The sequence below is a fragment of the Rutilus rutilus genome (assembly GCF_951802725.1).
Source record: "Rutilus rutilus genome assembly, chromosome: 17".
NCBI lineage: Eukaryota > Metazoa > Chordata > Actinopteri > Cypriniformes > Leuciscidae > Rutilus > Rutilus rutilus.
This window is the reverse complement of record NC_140230.1, coordinates 31,052,797-31,065,487: the sequence shown is the minus strand read 5'-3', so window position 1 is coordinate 31,065,487 and position 12,691 is coordinate 31,052,797. Positions and strand designations below refer to the sequence as shown.

Genomic DNA, 12,691 nt, shown 5'->3' with positions numbered 1-12,691 from the left:
TCAGCTGGTGTTTAAATAAAAAAAATAAAAAAACGACAGTATATTATATTAAATAAAAAAAATCTGAGAGTCAATATTTCTGTTATTCGAGCTTTTCAATTTGTTGTTTCTGTTTATATTTTCAGCCTACGATTTTGGTCTATTTTCTCCTACTGTCAAAAAACAGGAAATTTTACAGCATTTTCACCTGAAATTCAGTGCTTTTTTTCCTCCTTCCCAGTAGGGTTTTCCATTTGTCATGGTTTCCGAAGCTTACTTCTTTAGAATTTGGCCAAAAGAAGGTATTACTAGTTTTTGGTACGTTTCGTTAGTGTTTTGTTAGTCAGGATGTGCACAGCTCCAGTAATACGAGCATAAAGTGAGAATGCATCTGTTCCGTAAGCAGATATGGAATTAGCCGTTTAAGGCAGATCAGCAGTGCTGTAGATGGATGGATGGTCTCTCTTTCAGCTGTAATGAGTCTAACTCCTTTCCACAGCAATATTAAGCACTCTGAATGTCCATTCACAACATACCACCAGACCGTACAGCATACATCACGGCCAAATGATTACTGTAAGTGCACTACAGACACAAGCTGTGACGTACTGTATTGACGTGGTTTTATTGCTCGAAATGTGTTTTTCTCTTCTTGGTGAAGTGATGCATTATAACGCAGCTGCGCATAAAGGAAAGTGTTACATGCCGTACATGTTACTGTAATTATTGTTGGAGCTTTTTTTTCATAATTGATGGCAGTTAAAAATAGATCGTCTTGGTTTGCTCAGTAGGCCTATCCCCTGGGCAGAATGCTTACTGGTGCAGAAACGACCCAACTTTAAATTGAACAGGAGTGTTGAAAGGAGCTACAGTCGTGCTTTGTGGGTATTTTTCTTCCACCTGACATCCTCTCTTCTGCAAAAGCATTTCACTGTACATTTCACTCTGAGCTCATGCCTTCTAAAGAGATCCAAGGCCGGTTGTGAATGTTAGATTCCACAGCCACTTTTGTAACATGAATAATAAGATATGAACGTGTTCTAATGGAATGTCATGATTGACGCAAACAGCTTTTCAGGAGAACATTCTAGAGGCGCAGGCACTGGTCCTTCAGCCGTCCACGCAAGAAATAAGAGTGAATTTAAGTCATTAAAGGTTTGATTTACATTTATCAATTTGATCAACTTAAAACAGTTGAATTACCTTAAAACCATATGATATTGAAAATTGAATTTTTCTTTTCAAACATAAGACATAAAAGCATAACACTGTCCTAACCAATACGCTGCGAAGAGTGATAAAAGGTCACTTTTTCATGTTAATCAGAGCTTTTGTTCTAACCAGCTGCAAATACACGACGATTCTTTTTCGAAACGATTTCAATTTCAGTGACGTCACGGATGGAACAACAACAACATACAAAGTATGGGAATGATAATCGTTGTGCTTTATTTAATGTTAAAAGCGTCTAATGTGAGTTTGAATATCATTTTGCCAATGGATAATTCACCTCAGATCTTGAAAATAGAAAATAGGAAAGGAAACAATAACATTCAAATTACCAACTGAATGTGAACAAAGATGGTTTCAGTCTCTCAGTATTAATAGTTAAAATTATGAAATATTTATGAACTCCGCCCACACACTCTTCTGATTGGCTGTGATTTTTGCTAGATTTTGTCACGTCTCATAGTCGTGTTGCGTCTGTGGACAGACAAATTGGTTGTCGCTGGAATCTTTTGCATCACATCTGGTTAGGACACAGTGTAACTCTGAGGGTTCGTTTACTCGACAACGATATGCTTAAAACGGAGAAGTTTTCCGCGTAGAGACGACACCACTGTCAAAATAATCCCCATTCACACAGATCGCTACCCTGGTAATCCAGAGTTCTCGCGAGAGCACAAGTTGAATTTGCTCAGCGAGTTACTCTGGTGTCGAGTAATGATGCTCATTAAATATGCCCTTGTATCCGAGCTGCACCAATCACATCGGGTTATCTGATATAGGCGGGCCAGAGGCGAGCTAAACAGAAGACGACAGCGCTGCGACGTCGAAGTCATTAGTAAACATTGCAAGATGGTTATAGATGAACACCATTTGTTTGAAACGACCTCTAAAAGAGGAACAGAAGACGGCGCTCGAATCGTTCCTTTGCAAGAAGGGCGTTTTTGCTTTTTTGCCGACCGGATACGGTAAGAGTCTAATCTACCAGTTAGCTCCGCTGGTAGCTAAGCGATAACTTGTTGTGATTGGTCGTAGTGTTATCCAATTGCATGCAGTGAGATTTTCAAATGCATGCTTGGTGCCGCCCTTCGAGCTTGCTGATTTTCATTAGTCGACGCCAGACCATTAATCTTTTAGATTTAGGTCTGGATTTCCAGGCTAACAGATCGCGAAAACGACAAAAAAACCCTGTATTCTGCTGCCAGACCATTAGATGGCGTTGAAACACTAGACTGAACACGTAATGCGTATGTGCATGACATCATTGTCTTTAGAGATTTGTGTTTTTGTTGTTTACATGGAGACCGTTTCCAAAAGTTTGCGTTTTAAGGCACCCAAAACTCTGTTGTCGTGTAAACGAACAGCCAAAACGCATAAAAGTTTTACGTTTTTAGTTGAAAACAGTGTCGTGTAAGCAGCCCATAAGAGCTTAAAAACTTCCTCAAAAGTCTAAAAACTGAATTTGTTAAAACTAAGTAAGGCTAAGCCTAATGGGACATGATAAAGGTAAAAAATGACATGGGAGAAAAAATAATAACCAATGGTTTTGCGTTTTCGAGAAACTTTGTGTTCCCTCGCAAAAACTGTGCCGTTCCGCCAAGAAACTTTGCGTTTGCTCGCAAAGGGGAACGTTTGCGAGAGAACGCAAAAGCATTTACGTATAATTTTTCTTCCCATCTCATACTTTTTTCCCCCACTATCATGTCCCTTTAGGGGCTCCGTACATTCCAAACTGCTGCAACGTTGACACCAGGCAGGTGAATATTCATAAATATTGGCCAAACTATTTATTTTGATTTATAAGGAATAGCGATTAAGCTTGCCAAAACATCCCACTTATTTGCCTAATTTATGAGTTACAGTAATTTATGTGGCAGATGATAATGAGAATGATGAAAAATACATAAAGCATGAATTCAAAATCTAACGCACATTGTTTGGTCTTTATTAAAATAAACTTGTCTCTCTGTGTGTGTGATGCAGAACTGAGCTCTTTGATGGGTCTTTATGGGGAAAGAAGTGCTCTGATGTGGCTCGAGCTGGTCACACTTCACTTCCAAACCTGTTTATTCCCCTCCTGGGCCCAACGAGCAGTGCAGGATGTTAATTGCAGGACTCTGGTGTTGATTGCTTAGCCTGTCGTCTGCAGTTTCCTGTAAAATGCGTATGGGCTGATCTGTCTGGGCCGTTCCAGCTGACGCCAATAAGCATAATTACACACTGTTTGTCTGAAGAATTACCTTGCTTTAGGCCCGGGTGTTTGTTGTGGAGTGCCGTGTGTTTTCCGCTTTAATTTTTGTGTAAAATCTTATAAAATCCACGTTCCTGGCCTTAATGTGAATAACCTGTGCACATTATTCAAAATACAAAATGTGTCTTCATGATCTTTTACCAAAATGTAGTGACTTTAAACGACTATCCTTTTTGATTGACGTCATGAATCTCACACAACTCCACTCTGGTCCGTTAAATTCTCAATCAATAAAATCAAGTCTTGCCCTAAAAATGTTTTTCTTGTTGAATATCCTGTTTCCCTTAAAAATGTCTGAGGTAAAATGAGTTGATGATGTTTCATGTTGACTTAAAAAACCCATTTAATGGCAATCCAGTTATTTTACTTCTCCATCCGTTAAAAGTCTTTAAACAACTTTTTAAGTATTAAGCATGTTTATGTCCGGCCTGAACTAGCATGTTTCTCGCTGTGTGTTTGTGAGAGTGGAAGGATAGAGCCGTTCCCCAGTTTGCACTGATTCTCCAGCTTTATTCTTCAGGGGTTTGGCCTATTTTACACTCTGCTAGAGCTTCTCGAGAGAAGGTCTGGTTGGCCTGGATGCTGCTGTATGAAAGTATAGAGGGTAAATGTGGCAGGAGCACATGGCTGTCTGCATCATGTTTAGTGGGAGCGAGGGATGAGGGAGAGGGGGAGAGGGGGGGGGGGGGGGGGGGCGTTAATGACGTTCGTATCACTGCGGTGCACAGGCTGAACACTGTGCTGTGATACTTCCTGTGTCTGCCTGTTCTGAGACGTTTCACAGTGTGCTGTATATGAGTGCTACCAACTGTTCTACTGGGTGATTAATAATAATGATAATGATGATGATGATAATTATTATTATTATATTATTAGATATGTACTGTAGTTATACTATTTTATATATATATATGTATATGTTTGTAGATAAACAATCAAATCAACATGGACGAGAACCGACAAGGGATTGAACTGAACAGGCAGTATATATACATGGCAAACATAATATAATAATCTTTAGTAACCACAGAAACAAACAAGGACATAACGGAACATCATTTCAAAATAAAAGACGACAGAATCTAACATTTACATCATGGTAATACTAATTTTATTTTATTATTATAATTTTTTTACATTGTATATCGTCATCATCTTTTTATTACAGTGGTTTTTGGTGTATTTACTGTGACAATACCATGTTCTTTCTTTCTTTCTTTCTTTCTTTCTTTCTTTCTTTCTTTCTTTCTTTCTTTCTTTCTTTCTTTCTTTCTTTCTTTCTTTCTTTCTTTCTCATACCATGATAATACCATTGTTTTTGGTACCATTTTTACAATTACTATGTTAATAGTATAGTCATTTAGTACAATAATACAGTATATATCAAAATCCCATGGTATTACTGTCGAGCACCATCACTGTATCATAGTATCCACAGTAAGTTCGCTTCAGCTTAAAGGCTCAATGTAGTAGAGCGTCTCTGTTCGTATGTGCTGAGTAAAGAAACCATAAACAGACTTAGTTTCTATTCAGATGTTGACATTTTTTAGAACATGTTTGTGTTCTGTATGTCTAAAGCTATTGCATGTTTCAATTTATACTTGTGCAAAGCGGGCAGAATTAGATTTGCAAAGATAATCGCCCTTGTCTTTAAAAAAAATCAGGACGAGAGGGGGGAAAAAAAGCACAAATTTATGATTTGTGTGGTTTGAGAGTGCTGTTTTGTTCTGGCACACAGTTACACCAGATTAAATAAAATCCTCTAGCAGGCCGTGGCCAGAATCTCCACCAATCAGCGGCGGGCTGAAGCATGTAATGCTGCCCCTGTCCCAGAGAAACATCTCCATCTCTGCTCATAGGTCATCCATTACAACCTGTTTCAGCCTCGCTCTGGGTCCCCCAGCATGCCTTGCGGCTGCTTATAAGTCTGTGGGCGCTATGATGTCACTGACATCAGGGAGAATGATTAGAGAGAAGGGCATTCGTGAAATTCTTCAGCACATTTTAGTCAACGTTATGTGGGATTTACTCGACGGCCAGTGAGGGAAGATTTGATTTCTGTGAAAATGTCATCCTGACATCAGAACTGAGAGGATTCTAGTGCTACTGAAAGGACTGAAGACTGTTAGTGAGCTGTATTGTTTCCTACACCTGCTTTTCTTCATTTAACGGTTAACGTATCAGTTTGTGTGGCCTCATTTCAGTAAGGTTGTGGCTAAAGTGTAAAGGTGCGTATAACAATTCTCTGTTTTCTTCCATTTAGATGTAGCTGGGGCCCCAAGGGCCGTAATTTCAGTTGATTGCATTGCATTGTACTCTCACACTCTTGCTCATTATGTTCTTTTGCTCTCACTTCACATTAAGGGCTAGGTGTTATTTTTAGCCAACATTATATAGGCTACATGGGGATTTTGATCATTTTGCCTACTCAGATGGACTTCCATTCAAAAGTGTGGGGTCCAAAGGATTTGTTTTTTGGAGAAAAAAAGAGAACAATAATTATTCACAATTCTCAATTCTGCAGTATTTATCATGCATATATATATATATATTAGCATTATAGCATTACTATAGCCTAATCATTCATATGCATCCTTAGGGAGATTTTGTGTGTGTTTTACTAGTATGGTACCACCATAGTATGCTATCTAGTACTTTTTTAGGGGGGAGATGCAAGCATTTTATGTGGTGTGGTAGATTTCTGCTACTCACCTGACTTAATTTAAACAGGCGTCTCCACTTCGACACCTACAAATTTATACTCTACTATGCGTCTCCTCGTCGACACCTGCTTCGAGTCGGATAACGTCTGGCCCCTTTTGAACAGTATCAATTGGGAATAATGTCTCTTGTGTTCACCTTAAGCACTATCACTTGGGAATGGAAATAAGATCTTTAGTGTTCCACTAAACATCATCACTTGGCAATAGAAGTAAGATCTCTATAGTGTCTAGCCTGCCGTGCAGAAGTAATCAGACATACTCAAGACAATGCCTTTGAATATGCTTTAATCACGGCCGGAAGGATCTCCGATTTCAGAGAGAATCCCCTCAACCAAAAGAGCACAACAGTTTATATAAAATGAATGCATGGCAAAAGTGACATGATTCATTGCATCATTTTTCTTTAATATGATTGGCTCTTATGATTCTCTGTTACTAGGTCATGAGGTTAAATATGCAGCTATATTCAGACAGCTGTCTAGTTTTGTTTCCTCTTTTGTTATATTCAGACACGGTAACTTTGGCCCAAGTGTTGGAGACATTTTAGTTTTCAAATACTGGTAAATGTTAATCCTGCAAGAAAAAGGGAATGCTAGTTATGATTATTTAAACATTTCCTTCACAATGGGCATTTTGTTCAGGGTTTTTTTTCTTCTGTTAAATAGACTTTGACTGGGCAGACAGAGAAAATGCTAAATTTGAGAGTGTTTACTAGTGAAGTGTGAATGCAGGTTAACTATTGTAGAAAACACCCTGTGTTAGTGTGCTGGATAATCTGTGTCTTTGAGAAATCCTAGTTTTACACACTAAACTACAGTTAACATAGGTAAATTACATGTACTGTAAGTGGGTCAGTTCACAACGACACTTCTTTTCCTCTAACCCTCCTGTATCCACACAGCTTTCGCACCCAGGAAGAGAGACTACTAGTTAGCCGCAGTGCTAATGCTAAGGATAAAAAATGGCTGTAGGTTAGTGTGCAGATAGGAATAATGCTGTATAATATGTGACCTGTGCAATAGTTTAAATCTGTCCACCTGCATACTAAACACAGACGTAATGCCCAGCTGTGCTATCATTGCTTTGGATGGGGCAGGTGGCGTTAGCGATTACATGAGCATCCAGCGCTTTTCAGATAGTCATAAACTGGTGTGTGATGTAATGCATTGGCCTGCCAGGTGTGTGTGCTAGTGGAAACTATGAATAGAGTGGAAGTGAATGGAAGCGAATATATAACTCATTTGGACTAATTATGACTAATTTTATTAGCGGAAGCTTAAGCTAATCTAAAGTACATTGTTCAGGTTTATTATGCAATGATGCTGGCTATATATTATATCATGTATATTAGGTATAAAAAACTGCCGTTTTTTCCCCAGAAACACACACACACAATCCCAAACACAAACACAAACAGATGTCTGCAGTGCTCTGGATTTGTGAATGGTGCACGACTGTGTCAGGCTGCTGTTGAATAATGCAATAGGACACGGCGGCCATAGTAAAACCCCAGAGCAGAGCCCAGGGGACGCGGGAGATACGATCATTAATCAGTCAGTACATGTACATGCTTAGAAACAGCTCACAGATCTCTCCAGACACTAAAGATCACAGCATCCTGCAGAAAAATTGAGAGTGCTATGGTTTCCTCGTCGCTAGCTAGTGCGCTAGCTTCAAATGCAGATCAGAAGAACGTTCAATATGTTTCAGTTTTGCTGTGATATTTGCAGTACAAAGGAGAAGTTTGTAAAATGTATTGCTCAGGTGTTGTGCTTTCATACCTCAGGAGACTTAATGAATTTCTCATTGTTTCATTCAATTATAAATCAACATTAGCTTTGTTTCCATCCAAAGTTGTATGCGAATATCGCATAAAACATTTGCGAATAAAGCTCCGTTTCCATAGAGTTTCTCAAAGATAATTAAATTGTCACTTCCTGAAACTGCCGCTAAATATAATTGGAAGTTGCTGCAGTAGGAGAAACCACTGTAATAATTTTGTGCATTTTGACAAAACGCAATGAAACGCCCCTTTCTGAAGTAGATAACTGCTGTTTGTCGTGTAAGACAGTTCTGGGAGGTTATTATACCAAACCACTTTGCTCAGGCATTTCAGAATGACCAAATCAGCATTTCAGACGCTGTGCAACTAGTTCGGTCTTCTGTTTGGTCTAATTATGCCGTCCCATCGCAAAGTCACATGTCTTTTTTTGATGCACACCGAGGAATTTATTCGGTAAATGTGTTTCCTTCGTAGTTTAGTTGAGTGCCTACGTTTTTTATGTGCATTTTTAGAATTTAAGTGCATTTTGGCATTTCCAACCATGATTTTTGATGCAATATCCCAAAATGCTTTTAAAAATAGGTGGATGGAAACATAGCTATTGTCTTTGACGTTTATCCTGAAAAGAAGAAATGGATGAGTTGACTATTGACTTATAGTAGCTACAATATAAAATTAATGTGGATTGTATAGCTCAGGTTATATGATTTGAGAAGAATTTGATGAGAAATGTTTGTTCATGTTGAGATTATTTGTTTTCAAAAGAATTTGATGACAATTGTTTGTTCATATCGAGACTGCTCAGATTCATATGAATGCATAAGAATGATCTGCATAAGAGAACTCGTCCGGAGTTTTACATCATCAATCCGTGACACGTTCTGTGACTGTGAGCTGCATCTGCATGCGGGATAGAGATGGTGGCTATAGCAAACAAAAACAATCTCTGGCCTTGATTTTCATCATGGCTTCTCTTGAAAAAAAAAAAAGAAATGTGTGCGGAGCAAATGTGGGGGGGTTGTTCTGCACTCCTATTGGTTTTTGATATGACTGTTGTCGTTGGAGAAGCCACACTACAGGACTGTGCGTCAAATCTGCTGACACTGCCAGATTTTAGTCTGAGGTAAAATTTGATCGCTGTAGTCATTAATCCGCTGTCTGTGAACATGTCAAAATGACGATCAAATACTTCAGATTTTGGCCTGATCAAAGGAATCTTTTAGGATTCACAAAATTTGCAATTTTGTCATATTCAGAGATCTCATTTATGATGTTTATAAGTGAGAATTGAAGCTTGTTGTGGCAAAAGAGGTGTAATTGTTTGTGGGTTAGATGATTAATTGCTAGATTAAAGATTTAGATGTATCAGGTATATTCCTGTAATATACCCTTTTAGTGTATATTACAGCTGCTTCCATGTGATTATCAATGAAATACAACCACAAAACCTGCTAAACTCTGTGAAGTCACACAAACGTGCAGTAAGGGAAGAGCGGATGCATTGTGGCTTTTCAAGAATCTAAACTTTACTCTTCAATTGTAGTTTTTTCTCTCTCCATCATCTCTCTGGGCTTCCTGTGAGCCAAAGACTCTTATTCCCTCTGAAAATGAAACTTGTATGCCAGGGACACTGGTGTCATTTGTCTTTTCCGACACATACAGCCAGCACTGCTGTAACCACATTAGCGGCAGGTTATTTGTGTAAACACAGCATGCATTTTAAAATGAGATGTTGCTTTAAAAAAAATTAATTACAGTGAGAGTTTAGATGGTGCTGCTGCTTTATCTGGATTCATACGTGATTTCAGCATCCGATGACATGCATTTACATTTGTAACAGGATTTTAATGCTGACTTTGCAAGTTTGCATATTGTTTCTTATAGTTGGAAGTCTGTGTAATGACTTTAACATCATTGTGAAAGCTTGTTTGCAAACTGTTTTACTTGTGTAATCTGACGTGTTTAAAAATAACAGCATTTTGAACTAGCTAAAATGTAGGATGGGATTTTATTTGTACGTATCAGGAATTGATTGGATGTATTTATAGTGCTTCTTTCAATACACATTGTTTCAAAGCAGCTTAACAGACAATCATGATGTTAATGCTTATAATATCTTAATATCTCCATGCCTTATTGGCGCATTTAAAAGATTAGAGCTGTCAATAATATAGTTTACATTTTGAGACAATACAAGAAATCAAGCAGTTGAGATATCGCAAGCAGATGCTAAATGAAGTTGTGCTGCTTATTGTTTTGGTGGAAACTGTGATACTCTTTGATGAATAGAAAGTTATGATAGTACACGTTTCATTCTCAGCATTACAAAGGCCATTGTGGAGGTGTTTCAAGTAGATCTTTACGTTGACCTTTGACATTTTATTAATAACTTCACTTTTTTTTTGTGACCGACAGGAAAAGAAGCCCATCAGCAACCAGGGATCCAAACCAAAAATACGACCAAAGGGAGGAAAAGGCGGAGCGTTCGCAGTATGCCCCAGGGGAGGGCGGCATGCCACGATCACCGTCTGACTACGGGGCCGGAGACCGCCAGTGGCGGGGAGGCTACGGTCGCTCCTACGAGGACGCAGAGGTAGCGCGAGGGGCGTACCGTGCTCGGAGGGGCGGCTGGCACTCTCAGGAAGAGTACCCTCCCGAACCCGGCTTCCTGCCCGATGGCCCGCCCCTCAGCGAACACGAGCTACAGCGCCAGCGGCAGGAGGAGTACCAGAACCGCTACCGCAGCGACCCCAATCTGGCCCGATACCCAGTCAAACCACAACCTTACGAGGAGCAGATGCGCATGCATGCCGAGGTCTCGCGCTTCAGACACGAACGCCGCCACAGCGACGTCTCCCTGGCGTACACTGAGATGGAGGAGCCCCTTGGGCCCCTGCGAGGTCCCCACTACTCACCGGGTCCCGGACAAACCCACTGGAGGTCCAACCACAGTCCCCCCAATGTGGACTCCCTTCACAGGCAGCAGCTGCTGGATCCCGCCTCGGCCGTGCGGAAGAGTAAACGAGAGAAGATGGACAGCATGCTGCGGAATGACTCGCTCAGTTCCGACCAATCAGAGTCCGTCAGGCCGCCGCCGCCCAAACCTCACAAGACCAAGAGGGGCGGAAAAATGAGGCAGGTGTCGCTGAGCAGCTCCGAGGAGGAATTGGCCACAACACCCGAGTACACCAGCTGTGAGGACGTGGAGATCGAGAGTGAGTCTGTGAGCGAGAAAGGTAATGCAGCTGTTTATAAATCATATCTATTTATAAATATAAACTACCATTCAAAAGTTTGGGGTTTGTAAGATTTTTTACGTTTTTTATGCTTATCAAGGCTGAATTTATTTGATTAAAAATAAAGTAAAAGCAGTAATATTGTGAAATATTTTTACAATTTAAAATAGCTGTTTTATATTTGAATATATTTTAAAATGTAATGTATTTATGTGAAGACAAAGCTGAATTTTCAGCATCACTACTCCAGTCTTCAGTGTCACATGATCCTTCGGAAATCATTCTGATAGGCTGATTTGCTACTCAAGAAACATTTCTTATTATTATCATATTGTCATATTTTTGTGGAATCGTGATCTTTTTTTTCAAGATTCGTTGATTAATAGAAAGTTCAAAATAAAGCATTAATTTAAAATGTAAACCTTTCGTAACATTTTAAATGTCTTTACTGTCTTTAATGCATCCTTTCTGAATACAAGTATTCATTAAAAAATCTTACCACAAACTTTTGAACTAGTGAATGTTTATGCAATGAAGATAGATGCTAATAGATTAAAGCTGTTGCTAATATTAGAGTTTTATTTACATGTAAGTAATTAAATTAAGAATACTTAAAGAATAATATTTATTATGCTGATAACCTTTGATTGATGCTGATGTTTCACAGTGTGTGTATGTGAATGGCCAGTGTGTGTGTGTGGTCAGGGAGTATGAGGAGAGATGTGTGTCAAGAGGAGTCACTGTGTCCGTCAGTGTTGGAGAAGCTTTAAAACTGCTATTTAAAGTAATTCAATTACAGTCAAATTACTAAAAAGTAGTTAGCTACAATAGAAGCTACGATAAAAAAGTAGTTAACTGCAATGAAGTCAAAAACATAATGCTGAAAAGCAGTGCTTATCTAAATATTTAGCTATAAAAAAGACATAAAAAGGACATGAATCAGTGAATCGCTTCATTTTGAACTGGTTCATTTACATGAACTGTCCAAAGGAACCAATTTACTGGAATAAATTGGATACCCACACAATTCAGGGAAAAGTTTTTGATTATTTTTGATTATTTCCTCAGCTGCTGGAAAATCACTTGTCGTTAGTTACTTTCCAACTCTGGTGTCCATTGACTTGTGTGTATTGCTTTCTATCTCTGTATGTTTGTAAGTGTGTATTGTTTTCTCTCTGTTGTCCTCCTAGTGACAGATATTGCTGGGTCTTGGTTCCTTCAGATCAGATGTAATGGATTATGTTACATAACAGAGGAATAGAGTCAGAGATAAGGAAAGAGAGAGATGAGATAGTCTCGTAAATATTAATATTAGAAGTGCACTTATTTATCCACTTTAGAAGCTTTACACCTAAAGAAATAAGTAGTATGCTTGAGAAATGTTATATTTTTCTTGAAAAAAATAAAGCCAAAATTGTTCCTACTAAATACCTTACTGTAATGCGAAACAAGCTTATATTATTTCAGTTGAATTGTGAAGTATTTTTATATT

At 38.9% G+C, this 12,691-nt stretch overlaps 1 protein-coding gene across 7 annotated transcripts in view; it reads left to right on the top strand.

Moving 5' to 3' along the window:
• rims2a (regulating synaptic membrane exocytosis 2a) overlaps positions 1–12,691 on the top strand; it is a gene marked incomplete at its 3' end in the record, with an annotated part of 189,910 nt that overhangs the window by 66,750 nt on the left and 110,469 nt on the right. For 6 of the 7 annotated variants that reach the window (XM_084385430.1, XM_084385426.1, XM_084385425.1 and 3 more), the window contains one exon: positions 10,379–11,199. In XM_084385430.1, coding sequence (XP_084241556.1) covers positions 10,379–11,199 — 821 coding nt within the window. Of the gene's footprint in view, positions 1–5,395; positions 5,686–10,378; positions 11,200–12,691 lie in introns of those variants that run through there. The other variant, XM_084385428.1, reaches the window with a different exon arrangement.